General features: G+C 39.3%; 1 protein-coding gene across 1 annotated transcript in view; it reads left to right on the top strand.

The window, feature by feature from the left end:
- Nucleotides 1–21656, top strand: part of LOC127658027 (neural-cadherin-like) — a 177180-nt gene that overhangs the window by 126514 nt on the left and 29010 nt on the right. Inside the window, exons 13-18 of the mRNA XM_052147094.1 lie at nucleotides 9503–9752; nucleotides 10822–10949; nucleotides 11386–11572; nucleotides 12459–12602; nucleotides 18435–18718; nucleotides 19641–21258. Of these exons, the coding sequence (XP_052003054.1) occupies nucleotides 9503–9752; nucleotides 10822–10949; nucleotides 11386–11572; nucleotides 12459–12602; nucleotides 18435–18718; nucleotides 19641–21258 (2611 nt within the window). The remainder of the gene's footprint in view (nucleotides 1–9502; nucleotides 9753–10821; nucleotides 10950–11385; nucleotides 11573–12458; nucleotides 12603–18434; nucleotides 18719–19640; nucleotides 21259–21656) is intronic.

Genomic DNA, 21656 nt, shown 5'->3' with positions numbered 1-21656 from the left:
TCTCCTGACTTGTTTAAACATTCGCCTGGCACCATAGCGCGTCCTGCATGCACAGCTCTTGACGGCCCAAATCGTTGATGTCAAGTGTGCTCATGTAAACAAGGTCATTTGTGTATGCACGCCAGTTTCAAATGAGTAACGAGGTGAATTAACACTTAAATTTTGGTCTTTTCCTCACACAACACTATCATATGGCTTCAGAAGAATTGAAATCTAAGGCACGAGTGTTATGGATGACTTAAATGACGCTTTTATGTGTGCACGATTCTCTCTTCCCTGAAGCCCGGCTACTGCATTCATTTCCTGACAGTGCCCTGTCATCTGGGGGCCTCTGTTAGCATCTCTGTCAAAGGAAATTAATATTACTCCCATATACTGCTCCATGCATGGAACATTACATATTTTAATACATACGTTTTTTTTATCTTGACTCAATTATTAATGTACAAAAGCTTTAACCCCTCACATTAATAACACTCCTGATCCCTGTCTAACCTGTATTACATTTATATTAATGCCAGGCTTAGTTCAGAACTAGTGCTTTCAACACTAGACTTATTATAGGCTCTTTTGTGATCTGATCAACGTGACTTGTATGTAGCATTACAGTACTTCTTGTATTCTGCTTAGACCATGAGACTGTAATAGCTACCTGGTCTGCTGTGTGCCGGGTTCAGTACAAGGTTGGCTCAGTACAAGGTTGGCTCAATCCTCTGCATTTATGGCATAATGCTGATTGCCACAAAAAAAATAATTTCAACTTTTCACTTGCCTAAGCAACAAACTTATAAAAAATTATAAATCGTAGTTACAGTTTGGTTCTTGCAATGCAAGTGAATGAGGCCAATCCATAAACATTTTAAATACACACTGTTTCAAAGGTTTAGCCACAATACATAAACATTATATGTGTAAAAAAAAAGAAATTGTGTGATCTCATCCAGACAAGAGGATATGTCCCTTTTTGAAAAGTTCTCTGCTCTGGATTCCATTGGCCACTTTCTCTCCTCTATTTTTCTACTTTTGTCGGCTGAGATTGGTTTGATTCTCGAACTTTTATTCAGCCTTTCTGGGTCTGTTAGAGCATTGCTGTAGAGCAATGATCTCTGACTGCTCTTTATTCTGCCGTTTCTACGTTTATAGCCTTTTATCATTGTATCAGTTTTAGGGGTGAAAAAGTTATCTTTGCATCGCGATGCATCATCTAACAAAGAATTTTTGATGCATCGATTATAGAATTTAAGAATCGATTATCATTCATTTATTAACACCCAGTGTGATAGAGATACTGTCTCAGATTACACGAGCCTTCTTGCAACAGATGCAGAGCATGTGTGATTGAGAGGGAAAAAGTGCACCTGCCGAGTTCACTCCCTGTGAAACATTGGATAAGCAGGTAAATGGATGGATGGATGCTGCCGAATTCGGCTTTCTGTATCAATGTTCAAAACTGTCTAATTGTTGTTGCTTGCTTCTCTGATTATAATACATTGTGTTTATCATATCTTTATAAAATGCTTTATTTCTACATAAACAAATTTTGCAAAGTGCAAATGAATAGGGAACTTAAACCCCTTTATATGCTACAAGTAGATAGTTTTTAATTCTGTGATGCTACTTGATTTAGACATGGGCCTAATCTCTCTGCTCAATAGGGCTGTCACGATTAATCGATTCATTTCGATTACTCAATTAAAGAAATCCTTGATTACAAAACTGCAGAATCGAAAATAAGGCAGAAGTGATGCAGTTCATTGACAAGGGTCCAAACACATAATGACATGAGGTGCCAACTGTGTGGCAGCGCTTCACTTTAGATTTGAAAAACAATGCAGGATCTGAAAAACCATAACATCACTTCAGAAATGCAACAGAACTCAAAAAGATGACATCCCGTTTCCACAGACTCGCTGGACCCACGGGATAAGCTCATCTGCATGCGATATGCGGTGCTGCACGTCCAGATGCGCGGAAGAAGGTGAGCCATTCGTTTCCGCGTGGGACATGCTAAAATAAAAATAAAAAACACGTTGAAATGCACTTGTAACTGTTACAGATTGGGCAAGTAGGAGGCGGCAACCAGCTGAACAGTCCACATTCAATTTTATGGTAACACTCAACTTAAAACAACATAAAACACACACACACACACACACAGCCCGGCCATGCCCTCCTCCTTGTCACACACATCCCCTGCCCGATTCAGGCCGGGGCGCTACCGGAATGACTTACTCTCTGGAGTGGAGACGCTGCCCTTCTGGCCCTTCTGACAGCCGGTGGTCAACCCCGCCTCCTGGGAACCTATGGAGAGACAAGGGGAGGTGTGGGAAGAGGGAAAGTTGAGCGGGGACACACCAAGAGAGAGAGAGAGGAGAGTGTAAAACTTGCTCGCCGGTCCCCAACCACTCCTCCGCCCTCTGATGGACGGCAGTGAGCCCTCTGACCTCTGGTGGGTGAAACTGCTCCTCTAGCGGCGAGTACTCCGCAAATGCGCATCCCTCCTCCCTCCCAGATTTCGTCACCACTGTAACAGTTACAGGTTGGGCATGGAGGAGGCAGGAACCGGCTGAACAGTCAATGTAAAGTTTAATGGTAATACTCAACTTAAAACAACATAAAACATAAGACGAATACACACGCAGCGTCTTTCTCTCTCCCCAACTGGTGTCTCCGGCCCCTCTTTATCTTGCTCTCCCTCTGATTCAGCACCAACCGTGCACCCTCACGGCCCGGTCATGCCTTCCTTCTCGTTACAGCACTCTAAACTTATTTATATACACAATCCTTTGCAATATAGGCTTTTATGAAGCAGTATAAAATAAAATATATATAATGTAATGCAAAGACATCTGTTGGACTTACAAAAAGTTACACATGCATTGATGGATGCACAAACACTTTCTGCTCAGTAAATCTGACTGAATCCATACGATCTAATAAGGTTATTTTGTGCAGATTATAATTCGAGTTCTGTTCTGTATACATTAATTACCATTTAAATGTAAATGTGGTCTTCTTCCTCATGTGAATCAGATTTCATGATGATTAAGTTTGTAATAGTTATAAAATTAGTATCCCCTTTTCTGCTAAATATTTTATAGTTTATGGCCATTATCACAGATAAAACTCAAAGTAGGAAGCCAGAGAATGTTATTTACTGTATAAAGCCACAGCTCTGTATGCTGTCAGTCAAAGCTCAAAATGAGCCGTTAAAGCCACACAACTGCACGTCTCACACCCCAAAGAGATTATATAAAAATGTTGGCATACCTGTAGGAGAAATGAGGGGAAACACGCATCTCTCAATGATATGATTACTGTTTGTATTGTATTCCGTGTTGCATACAGTAAGTAATTAAAAAAACTACAAACAAATAAAATGGATTTTTAACCTCCATAAAATGTTTAACAATGAATGGAACTCAGTAAACTAGACTGGTAAACAGACATTGTTATTGAAAAGATAAAATATTTTATTGCCATGGCTTGTTTTCTTATATTTAAGTTGTAACTGAAATGACTAGATTGTGTTGAACAAAAAAAATGTAGATCTTGCATCTGGAGGAAAAAAGAAAAGAAAAGTAAAGGTGAGCACTGCTGAAGTAGCCAATCTCTATAATCTTGAATTATATATTTTTTTAATATAGATCTGCTTTGGGTGTCTGTTGGTTTAGATATTGTTTTCACAACTGTTTTGATGTTGTTATTCAATCATAAAGTGCATATAAATTTAGGATAATTAGCACATTTTAGCCAAATGTGACTTCACCTCGACAACTTCTGAGTTATGAAATAATTTTTCCGATTACTAGATTAATCGTCAGAATAATTGTGAGATTACTCAATTACCAAAATAATCGATAGTGACAGACCTATTGTTCACAATTATCAGAGCAATAAATGTTAACATTTTGTAAAATGCAGATCTATAATGCTATTTCCACATTTCACATACCGTCGGTGTGTATGTGTATCTTCGTCAAGTAATGTTGTAGTATGAAATCCTTGATTCATATTTATAATGCATAAATCATTAGTATTATATTTCTAATTTTAAATGCAGCCACACATAAGCCAAACCTCCTTGGTCCTAAATGCATCCGTGACTGGTGTGACTAAATTATTAATCAATATTTTAAATATGTTCAGAAAATGTGAAGAAAAATCTAATATTCTCATAGTCTTAGCTTTTGTATGTTCCCACATATAAGTGTGTATGTCAAGACTGCGCTCACCTCTTGAATGTATGACCGTGATTGTTCTGGGGGCAGTGTGTCAAAGCAGATCTGAAAATTCCTGCTCAATCTCATAGCTCTGCTAATGTAGGATGTACCTGGAGGTCACCTTCAGTGTCTGCTCACTCAGAAAACAAGATAAGTGTTGTTCTTTAGAGCTTTTTATCCACCCCCTGCTCCCTGAGTTTCCATTTCTGTTAATATTCTACCACTCCAGGCTTTTGTAGCACATTTTCAACCAGCTTTGTCACCCCTTCTACTCTTCATTGATGAAGATAGAAACTGGAGGTTGCGTATTATACCTCTTTTAGTTGAAGGAATGATTGTAATTGCAGTCAAGGGGATTCAAAGCAGGTCGCAAAAGTATTCCAATGTAATCACTGCCTTTGTTAATGGAACACACCTTAACAATTGGACAAATAACCTTGTTTGCTATATCTTTGCTTTCCTGTCTCTCTCCTTCCCTCCCTCTGACGCCCACGCCAACACCCAAACTCTGTTCCTGGTAATATGAATTGATATGAAAAACAAAGCATAAACAACAATTACAGTCTTTCCCTTAAGCCCCCCCCCCCCAATTCCCACCCCTTTCTCCAAGGACTGTATTAACTCCCCAGTGTGGAATCACTGTTGCAACTGGCTGTTCAGATCTGTTTTGTGCATTGGGAGTCTTCATGCTAATGCATCCTCAGAAGTCTAAATACAAATTAGGCTTGTTAAACAGTATAATTCATTCATTAGCAACACTGAGTAACCTTGTTGTGCGTCGAGTGCTCCTATTCATTTCTCGCTCTCACCCCCTTCATCTATCTATCTGTCTCTCTGTCTATCTAATTAAAAATTTAAATATCAGTCAGTTCATTGTGGTATTATCTCAAGAAATGCTAATTAACACATTTTCAAAAGCAGTAATTGCAATCTTGAGGATGTAATTTAAAGGATTTTTGTCGTGTGTAGGGATAATGAGTATGGCATTCTCATCAAACCTGAGAGACAGATGCTAATAAACTCTTGGGGGAAGATTAAACAGGTTGGGTTGCGCAAGTTGTATTTCTGAACGCATTATAGGAATTAGTTCTGTAGGGTATCCTTCGCTATTATGAATGACCAAACCCATTGAGTGTTTTTGGCCGATAGTATGGTGTGGTATAGCCAGAGTCGCTTTAAGGCAAGCCAGGTCACTTGATGGCCATGTTCTCTGGGCAGCTATTTTCTAGTAAAACAAGTACAGCTTCTATCTACTTGAATGATGATCGTCCAAAATCTACTAAAAGTTTGGTTAAGATTACGATCAGCAACATTTTTCAAATCACCAATTCAGTCTTACAATAATGCTTTTATAAATTGTTTATTTTGCTCGGGTATGCCAACATTTTTGATTTCAGGCTGGTTGAGATAATGTGCATGGTGTATTCCTGAGTAAACAGACCAGTGATGTCTCTAATAAAAATGCAATTGGCATTTACTGTAAGGCTAGACTTCAATTCCTACAGCCATCATATTTAGTATTATGATTTCTCCTATTCATTTGTATACCAGTCACCCTTCCCCTCCTATAATATCTGTGGAATAGACTACAGGTGTAAGATCTGGGCTTGTAATGGTGTAGGTTTAAACCTCACAATATTTAATACAATAACCATTGTATCCTTGATCAAGTAACTTTAGTGGATTGTCCCTATACTAAGTGTACTCGTACATCACTCATAAACATGTCCTCTAAATGATGAATTTGTGGGTAGAAGTAAATTAGAATGCAATTTAGGTTTTGAAGCATAACAGTGAATGTGAGATGTTCCATTGAGCAGGAGTTCCATCCAATGAGAGGCACGAGCCTAGCTCAAAGATGCTGGGTCTGTTCCAAAACATAGTGAGCTGCCTCGCTGTCTCCTGCCTACATAGGCAGCTGTCTTCTATGTCAGCATCCATACTGAAATGATGCCTCATAAGAGACTGATTTGGAATGCTCTACATAGGCGGCAGCTCTGTGTATCTTTGAAATAGCGCTCCTCACGTGCAGCTAGGGTTGGGGAGTAACGGAATACATGTAACGGGATTAGGTATTTAAAATACAAAATAAAAGTAACTGTATTCCACTACAGTTACAATTTAAATAATTGGTAATTAGAATACAGTTACATTTTATGGAAATAAATATACAGAGATTACTTTGGATATTATTGTAATTTGTATCATTTACTATTTAGTCCTTTCAGATGGAAAAAGATATACGTATAACAGAAGAAATAGAAATAAATCTTGAAAAAAGAAAATCTCATTCACATTATATTAAGGTAAAAAAAAAAAAAGATTATTTATATTTTTGAAGTATAGTTGTATACATAGTCTATCATAGTATTTTAGAATCAGAATGAGTTTTATTGCCAAGTCACGTACACAAGGAATTTGTTTTGATGATAGGAGAAACAAGTGCACACAGAACATTACAGTGAGAAACAGAATATAAAAGTTAAGAGTATAAATAGACATTCAAAAAATAGGAAATATAACATAGAATGACATATATACTTGTGCAAGGTAGGGGTATGTACAGTTATTTAATTAAATATGAGTGAATTTACATATGTACATGAGATATGTATTTACACTATTGCACTATGGGGAGTCCTGAAGGCAGTTAAATTGTTCATGTGGTAAATGGCCTGAGAGTAAAAACTGTTCTTGTGCCTGGATGTCCTGGTGCTGAGTGCTCTGTAGCACTGGCCAGAGAGGTACAAAGAGCGAGTGGGCAGGGTGTGCAGGGTCTAAAGTGATTCTACCTGCATGTTTCCTCACTCTGGAGACATACAGGTCTTGGAGAGTGGGTAGGGGGGCACCAATAATCCTCTCCGCAGTCCTGACTGTCCATTGTAGTTTTTTAGTCTGATTTGGTGGCTGATCCAAACCAGACAGTTACAGATGTACACAGGACAGACTCAATGATGGCAGAGTAGAACTGTGTCAGCAGCTCCAGTGGCAGGTTGAATTACCTTAGCTGGCAAAGGAAGTACAACCCCTGCTGAGCCTTCTTCACAATGGAGTCTATGTGGGTGTCCCACTTCAGGTCTTGAGAGATGGTAGAGCCCAGGAACCTGAATGACTCCACTGCTACCATAGTGCGGTTCAGGATGGTGAGGGGAGGAGTGCGGGGGATTTTCTCCTGAAGTCCACTATCATATCCACTGTTTTGAGTGTTTTCAGCTCAAGGTCTTTGTGACCACACCAGACAGCCAGCTGTTCAACCTCCCTTCTGTAAGCAGACTTGTCACCGTCAGCCAGTGGTCATGGTGTCCACTGTAAACTTCAGGAGCTTGATAGTGCAGTTATTCATGTAAAGAGAGAAGAGTAGTGGAAAGAACGCATCCTTGAGGAGCACCAGTGCTAGTACTGAGGGTCCCGGATGTGAGTTTCCCCAGTCTCACTAGCTGCTGCCTGCCAGAAAGCAGGTGATCCACTGACAGAATGGGGTGGTCATGAAGAGCTGGGTCAGTTTGGTTGAGAGAAGATCAGGCATGATTTTTTGGGAGGCTGAACTGAAGTCCACAAATAGGATCCTTGCATAAGTCCCAGGTCTGTCGAGGTGTTGCATGATATAATGCAGTCCCATGTTGACAGCATCATCCACAAACTTGGTTGCTCAGTAAGCAAACTGAAGGGGGTCTAGCATTTGTTGTGCTTAATTACATTTATTCAGATTTAAATAATAAAAAAATAGATTAGGCAGCTGTAGCTTATTTTGTCTTTTGATTTTGGTGTGAAATTTGAATAGATACTGAGATCTGTATTGGCATTGAAGTCTGAGTTGAGACCTAGTGGAGCTGTAAGGGTAACATAGGTCAATAAAGTTAGTGGAGTTCTGTTAAAGTGACAATGGCAAGTGAAGCAACCTGAATAGGTAATTTCTGTTGGGAGACACATTCCAGATGCCGAAGTCAACCCATAAAAGCAGGAAGCAAAAGGCACAGAGCTTTTAAGGTGCATTTTTTCTGTGTAGCGTTGGGCTGTGTATCTCAATATCCTAGCCAGAGTTGATTTAATGGCTGACTGGACCCCATGTTGTTCTTTCTCTCTAACTCTTTTTACCCCTTATCTTTTTTTCTCCATCAATGTTTTCACTCTTTTCTCTTACGTATTAGTTTTATAACCTGCCCCATATGCCAAGTATTACTCTACTGAACTACCATACATGGTTTAGGACTTTGTCTTTGACTGTCACTCTTGACGGTGTTGCCGTTGCTGTGCCGTTAGCCGTATTGTCTTAGGAATGTCTTGTTTGCTTTATAGTGTCATTTGGTTAATGGTGTTTTGGGTTAAAAGTGTTTCGGCCCTTTAAAAGTTTTTGAGTTCACTTCACAGACAGATTCCAGCTGTAATATTGTATTATCCAATCCAAACTCAGCTGTATGTCTTGTATCCAAGTCAAATGTGCATGTTTTTGGTCAAACACCAAATAAATGTTAACTTTGAGGTTGGTACATTATAGTTCAACTATTGCTTGCGTTCTCTTGGACGTAACGTAAAGTGCTACCACCCCATCCTTTTCTGTATGCATCCAGTTGGTGTTAACTGTATATTCTTCTGTTTTTATGGTCAGTCCCTGAAGTTTACTCTGTCTTCAGTATGTGCAGTTTTTTAATGTGTAACTGATTAAGACGTAATGCACTTTAGTGAGAAAGAAGGCAGGAAACTACTACTGCAGAAAGTTACTCCATAAGTGCCAATACCAGTTCAATAGGAAATTGGATGGATTACAGATGAACTGTGTCTAATGTATTCACATGCTGCAGTCAGCAAGCAGATGATTGACGGTTGTGCTGATTTCAAATGCCCTCTCACAAATAATGCTAATTATCCTGTTGAGCTTGGGAAGAGCGTTGCTTCAGTATTTTTCCTGATACCTCTTGAGGAGGAAAAAGAAAATTATAAACGCTTAGAGTATATCTTAGCAATTTTTATTTCACCAAGCCCTCTTACTTTTCAGGTTGAGACTATGAATGTTTTAATACATCTTTTGAGTTCAATATTTGTCAGCTTTCAAAGAAAGAAATACAGTAAATTAAGGCAAAACTTGCATGCATTGCAATACTATTAATAAATAAGTTTAATAAAGCTGATGTAGTGTAACCAAACACCCAAAAACTTTTTTAATAGATAAAAAATTGTACTAGATGTAAATGAATATACATTTTAGATACTGCTATTTTCATCATGCAGGCCATATTATGTAGTTTGATGTCACCAAGTTAACGCTTATTTTTCCCCAACAGACCATAAAGGCGACATCCCCACTTGGTGACCCCAGGGTGACCTACAACTTGGAGGAAGGTCAGGTTCCCGAGACCAACATGCCTGTGCGATTTTACATCAAGCCTAACAGGAGGGATGGTTCTGCCTCTATTCTGGTGGCAGAGAATCTAGACTACGAAAACACACGTTTCTTTATGCTCCGTGTGCGCGTACAGAATGTGGCGGCTGTACCGCTAGCTTCCTTCACTACTGTATATGTCAACATTACAGGTGAGATATTTTCAACATCTTCTATAAAAAAACATAGTATACCATGGTATAACCTAAACAAAATTGGATATTAACATGGTGAAATATACAAGAACATAGTAATATAATGGTACTTTTGTTAGTGAAAAACAAAGAGAAAGAAAGAGAACAAATATTTTAAAGAAATCTATGACAGAATGATAATAGTCCTTGTTGACACATTTCACTGGTGCATAACAAATATGCCTCGACAACCAGTTTCACATTGCTTCTGTGCCCTCGGAGAGGTAAACACATTTGCGGTAGTTCAGCAATCAGCATTTCATACCAACGTAGTTTCTCAGAAGCACAGCAGTGTCTGATCTGATTCACTGATTGTGTTTGAGGTGCTGAAACTAATGTTTTTTCCCCCTTTCTTCATAGGTCATTTAGCTTGTGCTGTGCATTTGTACACAAAAGCGTTCTATGCTGTCATTGAGTGTATGTGGAAATACAGAGTACTGATGAGTGCGTGATAGGCACAGGGGGGAGAGTTGGGGGGGGGGTTGACTTTGTGTGTGTGTTATAGAAATGGTGAAGAGCTTTGGCAACACTTGAGACCACATCATCATTAATTACGAGAAAATGTAGGATTGAAATTGAGGGAAAGAGAGACAAAAGCCCATGAAAAGCTAGTTTGAGGTGCTGTAATCAGTGAAGAGCAGAGAATCCAGACAGTAGAACCCTGCATTAAGTGAATTCACATATTAAAAATGCACACACAGAAGCAGAGCCAGAGATTTCAATATATAGTCAAACATTTCTTATCAAATTCTTAAAATATCATATTATCTGAGCTATGCTATCACATTAATTTTGTAACTCGATACTCTTACTGTTTGTTGACATTTTTCTCAATTGTTTCTATTTCTATTTCTCAAAGGCAAAGTTAAAACTTAAAATTACACATAACTGAGAACTCCCCAGCTATAAAACTGTAGCCTCTTAGCAAAATAAAATTCCTCTAAGCTGTAAAATACCAACAATAAAAACATCAACAAAGATGCATTGAAAAACAATTTGCTCTCTTTCTTATTACCCTGGTCTTCAGATGTCAACGACAATGTTCCTTTCTTCATGTCATCCACGTATGAGGCAACAGTACCAGAGGGTGCAGAGATTGGCACATCAGTGGCACAGGTCTCAGCTTCTGACCTGGACTCTGGCCTCCATGGCATGGTGAGTCCTCCCTGAAACCATTCCATCTTGGTTCTCTCTACTCTAGAACTACCAAAACACTGCCATGACTTTATGTCTGTTGTTTGTAAAGAGTCTTAGATGATTCATTGCATAGGTAATGACCCTTTTCATTTTCAAGATTTTTGAAGAACATGAGTATATGATGTTTTGGATGCTGGTCCCCAGCATGGTATATCTACCTCCTTCCTCAATCAACCAGCATTGCCCAAAAAAGAAAGAAAAAAGAAAGAAAATAATGCATGTTGATCCCCCTAGACCAACACTAAACAAGCATAAACCAGCCTGGACCACCATATAACTTCATGCTGGTCTATACTGGCCTTCTCAGCAGAGCAAAACCCTTAGTCACTGATTTTGTACTGATGTGTCAGTATTTCTCCCATGTTCATCTGTTTTGGCACTCTCTTCCATATAGATTAACTACATTATTCTAAAGGATCAAAGTGGTGACTCACAGTTCTTCAGCATTAATTCCTACACGGGCATCATCCAGACCCGGGCCACCTTCGACCGTGAGCAGAAAGGCTCTTACTTGATCGAGGTCCAGTCTCAGGATAGTTCAGAGTCAGCCCGACCCAGCCAGCAGGGCCAACCCAACACAGGTGTGATCCATCAACCTTCAAGTCTTCTCGGTCCCCCTTTTTCTCTCCCCACCAATCACAGCATGGCACACTAGCCTCCAGGATGAGCTCCATTCATTAAGGCATTAATGATTCACTCTTAATGAAGACCTAATGCCATCCCAGGGATTTGTATGTAATATAGGATGCATATAATTTAATAAGGCCGCAGTTGGAATATTAAAATGTAATTAGGATGTTAATCAAAACTGTTTCTTGTCAATTCTTTACAGAAAAAGTCTCCATAACATGTTGATGCCTATGAAGCCTGTCTACATAACACATCATTCTCAATGCAATAATTAATACACTCTGTTGTTAATTATATGTTTTCCTAAAAAATATGGAAATGATATACATAAAACATACGGTTAATATATTCTAATACATTATTAACCTATTCATGTTTATACCTGTATGAGTGTTATGCATTAGAAATCATAACACATTAAATGAAACCTAATTGTGCTTAATTCATTAGATTGTTTAAAGTTATAGTATTTTAAAGGTAATGTTAGCAGTGTTTTGGGTGTTAAAATGATCTCTGATATACTAACTTAATATGTAAAGGCAACTATAAGCTATTAAAAGTTTAATTCCCCCACATTTTGGAGATAGCAAAACATTGCTCTGTTTGAACAGCCTGACCAGCTCAAAAAAGCAACATTAGCTTAACCATTGTTGGATCTGAGACCATAAAACTGATTATAATGTGTATTAAAAAGCCATTGTGAATGTATTTTAATGCATATTAAATAAGCTTCAATGAATTGTTACCAATTTGTCTTGAGAGATGTATGTATTAATGGGATTTGGAATGTATGTATTAATGGGATTTGGAAGTAATACACACCTTTTTGTTCCACAGATACAGCCTACGTGAGGGTTTTTGTCACTGATGTGAATGACAACGCTCCAGCCTTCTCTCAGTCTGTGTACGAGATCAGTGTGGAAGAAGACAAGGAAGTGGGCTATGTGGTCATTACAGTTACAGCTAACGACGAAGACGAGGGTAATTTTTACACTGCATGCAGCCATAATCAAATATTTTATTCAGGTGGCCCTGTCACTTATTTTTGTTTTTTGTTTTAGTTTGTTTTTGATTTGTGTGTTTGTGTACAGATATTTGTTCTGACAGCCCACTGATATTTTTGACAAAGACAAAGGAGGAGGGGTTTAAATGACTAAATAAATCTAGGTGGAAAATGCACTCATTTTGTGCCAAGCTTGTTAGCAATCTCTGTGGTGGATGTGGGAGTAACATTTTCAGTCCCTTATTTGATGTTTGTCTCTTTGATATGTTTCCTCGTCGTTGTCTTCAAGAAAATTATTAAATAAGTAACAGGCCCTCTCTAATGACGGGGATAAACCCTTGAGTGAAAGACTTTGTGAAAAATTTACATGAGATGTGTGACATCTGAGCAATACCCAAACTCAAACAATAACGACTGAGATTTTTTTAATGGACCGGAATAGCTCTCCCCTTTTGAACAATATAGTGAAACAATGAAAGTATATTAGCAGATTTATGACAAAACTCTCAGAGGCATTACATGTTATAGTGTGCCTTTAACGAGCTGCATAAATTGGAACCTTTTGTCTGTCACCCTAACAAAAAACAAAGCCTCAAAATAATTCCATCTGTTAAAATTTTTTTATAAATGTGTTTTTTATTAGGAACATTTCACCTGAAAATGAAACTTCTGTCATCATTTATTCACCCTCACGTCAATCTAAATCTGTATAATATATTCAGACCCCAAAATTGGTGCAAAAGCACCATAAAAGATCCATAAATATGGTCCATAAGACTTGTGCGCTATATTCCAATTATTCTGAAACCGTACCATAGCTTAGTATGAGTTAAAGTCCAAAATGTATTATTCGCCTCATTATTTGATGAAAATCTTCCCATCTATCATAGTTCTCAAATCTCAACCATACTCACATTTTTTGGACCTTGACAGCCGCAGTCCCCATTTTGAAAAAGAAAACTCTTTTTCAAAACGTATAGATTTTTACAAGTAATTTATCTTGGATAAAAATATCTATTCTTTTGCATTCCAAAATGAAAGAAAGTCACAATGGTTTGGAAAGACAAGAAGGTGAGTAAATTGTGACAGAACTTTCATTTTTAGTTGAACTACTCCTTTAAAACTTCACGGAGAGGCAGAGAGTAGGAATATGTGCTGTGTTGGTGTCCTATGTGCTTAGCACAGGTGTCCGAACATGTCGACGATCAATATTAGAGGAAGTTAATCCATAAAACATGGCACTATGCCATTAAGCTACAGACTTGCTGATCGACATATTTTCCTCGATGACTTTAGCTGTGTCACTCAGCTGGTGATGTGTCTGAATGTGTCTGAAAGTCTCTTCCTCATTCTGAGTGAATCTGACGAAGCATGTGACATGTCCATGTCACATTTAACCTTAAAATCAATGAGAATTCGCATTGAATTTTCATTGAATTGGGGTTGAAATGAGCATTTAAGTTTTATCTCCTATCCCAATTTAATATGCAGAGACATCCATAAGTAAGCCCGTTTTAGGTTGATTTCCTTATAAAATGTAAATACTGTGGCTCGGTAGCACTATCAAAACATTGTTGTATTTGTTTGAGCATCCTGTCAAGTCCAACATTGCCAAATTTGGCACAACTTATGACGTAAGTTTGTTTGCTGATGAATGGTAGACAGAGGGAGTGTTTGGAAAAGTTGCAGTTCTGGCACAGAACTTTTCACCTTTAATTGTCTTTAATAAACAACTCATTTTCTTAATGCAAAAATAATTTCTTATTTTATTCTTTTAGTTTTGGGGGTGAAATATGATCCGGACATGTTTTTGTAGATTCACCTACAACTTTTTAAGTATGTTTCTCACTGTGCTTTACTTGGTTATGTTGTGTGTTTGCAGATTTTAGTTGCAAAGCATGCTGCACCCCTCAAGGGCAAGCTGGAACTGCAGGAAGTTCATGTTTATTTCAGTAGCACACAGACTTTATAATGATGTAACTATAGCTATTACACCATCTTCAAATAGGCGGTCTGTATTATTTGTCCTTGTAATGTAAGATGCCAGTATTATCATGTGTACAAACATTGCTGACAGCAAACCTTACCTTATTGTTATGCATCATTTGGCCTCTTGAATGAAATATGGCTGTTTAGTAAATTTTTGATTTGTCTTTAGAGAGCTGCTTATCCTACAGCCAAATTCAACACAGCCTCAAAACATAATCTTAGCTGCTGAAACCATGTGAATGAGCTACAGTATGAATTAGCTTGCCAAACTATTTGCAGTCAGTTAATTTTGCATCGGTTTACTGAGTGACGTGTACAAGTTGATATTGGAACATTTAGGCCATTACATCAGGGTTCAACAATAAAAATCTAGTGGACCAGTGCTGTGTTGCCACCAGGGCTGGACTGGTAATCTGGCATACTGGGCTTTTGGGCCGACGCACTTTGTGGACGATCAGGGGTGGACTGGCCATTGGGAGAACCGAGCGGACCCGTGGGTCGGCTGCGAAATGTGCAGAATGTTCCGCAATAAGCTAATATGAGCCGCCGCGTTATGCAGAACGGACAACAAAAGGTGCCTCAATATGCAGAAAAGGCTCAACAAATTTTGGATCACCCAACAACCAGTTGACCAGACATGATGACATAATTTGTCTTCCCAGTACAGCCCTGATTGTCACCACATCTTACATATGATAATCTTGTGCATAACTTGCTATGACTTGTAAAGATAAACATTTGGATGTCTGTGGTGTATTGAAAATGTATGTTTTGAATTCAGCTTATTTAAGCATGTCACCAAGGTAGCTTCTATCTTATCTAGCTTATCTAACTGGCTAACATAGATGAGGTTTCGTTGCAATTGCGAGTATGACTTGTGATAGTCATGGAATCATCATGACTATCACAAGTCATACTCATACATAATGGGTCAGAAATTACAAACCAATCAGTATTGCCATTTTTATTTAGTAAAGAAGGCTTCATGAGAATAGTTCACCCAAAAATCAGGAAATGTTAGGCAGAATGTTAGATGGAAAAAATTACTATTAAGCTACTATTGAGCTTCGTTCGACAGCCATTGAGTTGCTCCTGATAATCTGAGCATGACAGCCTTGTACAAATCACTTATCCATCAAATGAAGCATGCCAGCCTGTCTGTCTGCCCACCCCCAAATTTCTCGTCCTCTGCCTGTCTTCTCCACACATCTTGATGATACGATTCCTCCACCTGAGCTCACTCTGATTTTCATCAGGGCATGGCGACTCCGACTCATCTGTCAACATAAACAAACAGGCGGGAGCACAACACGGCTTCACTGTTACATATGCATGACAAATTACGTGTGGCATGGAGCCGTGTCAACAAGCAGGCTAGGGTGAAGGAGACAGTGCCAGTGAAATGAAGACGCACAGGTGTCTGATAGCTCATTAATGATGAGACGGCATCGCTGGCAGAAGAGTGGCATGACCTGCCTTGGCTGGATGGACAGTCCAGAGCCAGGCGACAGCTAATATCTCACGACTGTCATGAAAGAGAATGCAAATCAGAACGTGATGTCCCTCTGTCCCCCCTTCCATCTTGAAAGGCACAATGAATGAGATCGCCATTAAAATTACGCTGGGGATGAAAATGGGGAATAGGAATAATTAGGAACTGATTTAAAGGAGAAGATGAATTTTACAGGCCTGTTAAATGTTTCCTAAAGCTTATTAGCAGTACCCTCCTTGAGTTGTTCATCAAACTCGGAGTGGTGGTGGCGTAGTGGGCTAAAGCACATAACTGTTAATCAGAAGGTCGCTGGTTCGATCCCCACAGCCGCCACCATTGTGTCCTTGAGCAAGGCACTTAAATCCAGGTTGATCCAGGGGGATTGTCCCTGTAATAAGTGCACTGTATGTCGCTTTGGATAAAAGTGTCTGCCAAATGTGTAAATGTAAACTCCAGACTGATTTCAAAGATAGAATATGTAAAACATACAGAACTTTCTTCAACAGTCAAATGAGCCAAAGGTCTTATAGACTTTTCTGCTGTCATTCAGCACCAGTGACCATCCTATAAATCAGTGCTTCTCAATTGGTGGGGCACAGCCTCGCAAGCCTGTTCTGATAGTGTTGCAGCAACTGGGATAAAACAAGGCAAAATGCAACTTGCCACATAGTCAACATAGCAAAATAAATACTGTTGGCTTCTCAACTTTAAAAATAGAGAATAAACGCTTCTCATATCTTTTGTTGTTGACGTCAAAGGCTGTGTGTCCAATCAAACACTACTACATGACTCGTGCTTATTCTCGAAAACCATGAATAAAATGACTCGAGGTTAAAAAACAAAATGCAACCCAGACTACATTAAATACAGGTTCACTTGCAACAAGGATAAACATGGTGTGTGCCAACACATTGTGTCATTGAGTTATTGGCTGAAGAGATTAAAAATATTTTAATAATGTAATTATTTTATCTACTATTATATTCATATTATTAATATTCATAATTTCAATATTTGATTTTAAGGATTTGATTTGATTTAAATTTTTAAGATTTTTTAATTGTGTTGGGTCACCACTTGATGTCCAATGTAAAATCTGGGTCCTGGAGCAAAACCAGTTGAGAGCCAGTTGCTATGGATCCCAGTAGTTGAGTTTAAGCTGGTTGGCCTTTGGTGGCGCTTTGGGGAGAAGGGTGCACCATATGGCTCGGCTGGTCACTAAGGAATCCACTTCTGGCAAATCACTGGAGCTCCCCTCAGCAAGTGTCACAACACATCGCACTTCACATCCATGATGGCCGTAGCTAGGATGAGCACGACACTTTCTAATGAAATCCTCACACATCATGCCCAGATGGTGTTTGTCTCATAAAATCTGATCCAGCCTGGTAAACAGAGCTGGAACGAAACTGGAGCCATTCACTCCTGCAGTGTACCATGGATGGACAAATCTAGTAGGAAAGTGGAAAAGATAGAATGTGGTGCTTGTTTTCTAGGATACTTTTTCAATCACTGTTCTGTGTACTTACAGGTGTATCATTTCTGAAAAAGGCAGCACTAAATGGAAACGATAAAAAACAATGAATGCTTCCAAATTGAGTCTTTAAACACTCCACCTTTTCCACACCACCAATCTACAAATCTTCAGACAAGCTAGTGAATGTACAGCTAAATGGTTTATCACAGGTAGTCTCATCCCAAACTAACACCACTGGTTGGGCCAGTTGACATGTTGACTATTTTTGACTGTGTCAACAAGTCTACAGTATGTTTGAAACACTCTTAGGGAGGTCAACCTATAAATGGCTTGATTATACTGTAGTTGTCTCTGTACATTAAACTGCACCAGCAGAAAGTATTATGACAAAATAAAAATAAAAAATCAGGCATTGTGTCTGGTACATTGTCAAAGGAGAATTTCTCACTCTTAGGTAAAAATATATATACACTGAAGGTAAGACGACAAGACCATTACGTGGGTATCATATTTCATAATGGATCAAAGAATGGTTATTTAGTCTAATGCTACTTCTTATGAAAGGATTAAATGGGATTCTTTTTTATGGTATATTGATGAGTAGAATTGTTGTCTATATGGTACAAAACCATATATAAGAAACAGTCTTTGTGTGACATTTTTTTTGTGGGAATGCATGTATGTTGATTTTAGTATTTGGCACAATCATATCATGTGTGTGTTAGAGCTTTCTTTGCCTTTATGTAATCCTCATCAAATGAGCACAGATTAATGCTGACATTCTCTTTTTATCCAGCTCAGCCAAGATTAACACTTCCTTGAATGCTATCATTTCCCAAACCCCCCAAACAGGTGCCAATGCCAAACTGCGCTACCAGATTACCGTGGGGAACACTATGGGTGCGTTCGATGTGGAGCCAGAGGTTGGCACGATTTTTATTGCCCAGCGGCTGGACTATGAGCAGGTGCAGCGCTACGAGTTACAGCTGGTCGCATCGGATGGAAAGTGGGAAAACCAGACAATGGTTGTCATTAATGTCATCAACCAGAATGATGAGGCACCTATTTTCACTCAAACGGAGTATCATGCCAGAGTCACAGAGGAGCTTACGGAGCTGCCTGTCTTTGTACTAGAGGTGAGGTGTTAAAACACTCAAGCAGACACATATGTTGACTCCAAAAATTATTTGGGAAGTTATGCCACACTTATTGTTTGAATGTCTAAAATGTGGCATTTAGTTTCAAGAATGATAGCTCAAGCAGACATTTCCATTAAAACATTTAACAAAAAGAAGTTAGGTTTCTTATGATAAAACAATAAATATACTTAGCAACCACTTTCTGGTTGTCAGGCTTAAGTGGAATATGAAAAATAAAGTTAGTTCTGAGAAAAAGGTCTAGCATCAATTGTTTGCAGATGCCGTATGGTTTAATATTGTTAGATAATGCAATGACATACAGTATATTTTTTTATATGTGTGACTTGAGCATGTTAAAGTGCTCCAAATACTTTTTGTGGCCTCTGTATAGTAATTACACTGTATAAACTATACACAATTTGAAATGTTATGGATGCACAACAGGTGCTGAGGATTAGAAAACCGCAGGTGAATTGAAAAACATGGTAATATTCTTGTAGAGAGGCAAATCAACCTTGGCAGATTGCTGAGATGTAGAACTGATTTTGTGTGTGCCTTGTACCTTATGCCATAAATTGGTTCCAGTTTTGTTGTGGATTGCCTTGAAGTGATATGTTATGTTTATTAATGTGCTCTTGAAGTTAAAGCTTAAGAAGAAAAGAAACCCTATTTGAAATGAATGCTTTAACACACCTTGCCACGGTTGTCATTCTCCGCTAGCATGTCTCAATATTTCTGTATTGTGCTATCAGTATAAAAAAAAACTTCAAAGGCTTTGCATAACCAAACCAAAAAAGGCAGGAGAACAATCTGCATTCCTTTACTGAGACTATTAACTTTTAATTGCCTCATATGTTTTGTGATCAGTGTGTTGAATTCAAATATACATTCCTCTTTTTCCCCACTACTGTTCTCCCAGGTCTCTGCCACAGATCCAGATCAAGAGGCAGACCAGAGTGCAGTGCGGTATTCTCTACATGGGCAGGGTGCTGGTAGTGAATTTACCATTGACGAGTTGAATGGTAGGATCTATGCACAGCGGCGTTTAGATCGTGAGGTTCGTTCGGTCTGGCAGTTCCTTGTATTGGCCACCGATGAGAACTGGGCTGGTCTTACGGGGTTTGCCGATGTTCTAGTCGATGTGCAGGATATCAATGACAATGCACCTGTCTTTCTGTGTGCCATGGATAACTGTTCTCTGGGTCACGTACCTGAGAACTCCCCAGCAGACACTTCCATAATGGAAATGCGGGCCACCGACGTAGACGATCCAAAAGCTGGCAAGAACGCTATCCTGACATACAGAATTGTGCAGAATGTGCGGAATGAAATCAATCTTAACCTCTTCTCTATCAATCCAGCCACTGGCACCATCTATACCGTTCTGCGTTCTTTGGACAGGGAAGTGGTGGACAGATATCATGTTGTGGTGGAAGCTCGGGATGGAGGAGGACTTTCCGGGACAGGAACAGCCACGATCGTGGTTTCCGATGTAAATGATCACCCTCCTGTTTTCACCAAAAGGGTCTACATGGCGTCAATGCCAGAGAACTTGGACATCAACAGCGAGGCAGTGGTAGTGGCTGCCACCGATGGAGATGAAGGTGAAAATTCAGTCATGACCTTCAGCATCATTGGTGGAGATGAAGATCGCAAGTTTTTCATTGAGACGGACAAGGTGAACCGCCGTGGTGTGGTGAGGCTGAAGAAGAAGATCGACTTTGAGAAGCCACATGAGCGCACTTTCAACCTTACCATCAAAGTAGAAGATGCTGACTTCTTCAGCCTTGCTTACTGCATCATCCAGGTTGAAGATTCCAATGACCATGCTCCAGTCTTCTTCCCACAGTTCTATGAAGCTGGTTCGATGTTTGAAGACGTTCCAGTCGGCACCATTGTGGCTCAGGTGACAGCTGTGGATTTGGACTCAGGTCAAAATGGGAGGTTCACATATAGCATTGCCCCAGAATCTGACCCCTTTCAGCAATTTTTGGTGGACAAGAGTGGTTGGGTTGTAGTGGCTGACTTTCTGGACAGGGAGAAGGTGTCCCAATATAGGCTCATGATCTTGGCCACAGACATGGGCAGTCCTGCTCTTACCGGTTCTGCCATTGTTCTAGTGACCATACAGGACGTCAATGACAACGGACCAGAGTTTGAGGCTGCATATCGGCCCATTGTGTGGGAGAACACTATTGCACCACAAGTCGTTCGCATGAATGACACTTCGGTTCTGCTACATGCCATTGATCGAGACACATCATCCAACGGAGGGCCTTTTTCCATCCGTCTACTGATGTTAACTTCTGATGTGACCAACTTTAACTTGACTGACTTGCGAAATGGCAGTGCCATGATAACCGCTCTCCGCACCTTTGACCGGGAACAACAGAACCAGTACCTTCTCCCAATCCTGATGATTGACAGTGGCTCTCCTCCAATGAGTGCAACCAGTACTCTTACTGTCATTATCGGAGACAAAAATGACCACCCCCATGCTCCTGGACACAGCGAGTTTATAGTGTACAACTTACAGGGTATGTTCCAAAAGAATGTCATTATTCTGCTGTGCTACCCCATTAAAAATGTATCATTGGGGTATTATGGTACAGTGGTGGTATCAATTGGTGATACCATTGTACTTTGACATATACCATGATACTGTATGATTAAAATATTAATGTAACATGATATAGATAACTTACTCCAGTGTACTTCAAAAAATATCATGATACTAACATTTTTCAGACATTTACCATTGTAGTACTATGAATGGTGTATCAAAGTACAGTATACAATAGGTAATAGGACCACTTAAGTACTTTCATGTAAGACTAACAAACATGTTGGTAACATTGTACCATGTCCAAAACCAAAACATGGGAGAGTCACATTAATTTTCTTTGTTACTTATGGTCATGTCGTCCCCATGCAA

This window comes from Xyrauchen texanus, chromosome 17, assembly GCF_025860055.1.
Source record: "Xyrauchen texanus isolate HMW12.3.18 chromosome 17, RBS_HiC_50CHRs, whole genome shotgun sequence".
Classification (NCBI taxonomy): Eukaryota; Metazoa; Chordata; class Actinopteri; order Cypriniformes; family Catostomidae; genus Xyrauchen; species Xyrauchen texanus.
Note: the sequence above shows the minus strand (reverse complement) of the source record. Positions and strands in the feature narration are given on the sequence as shown.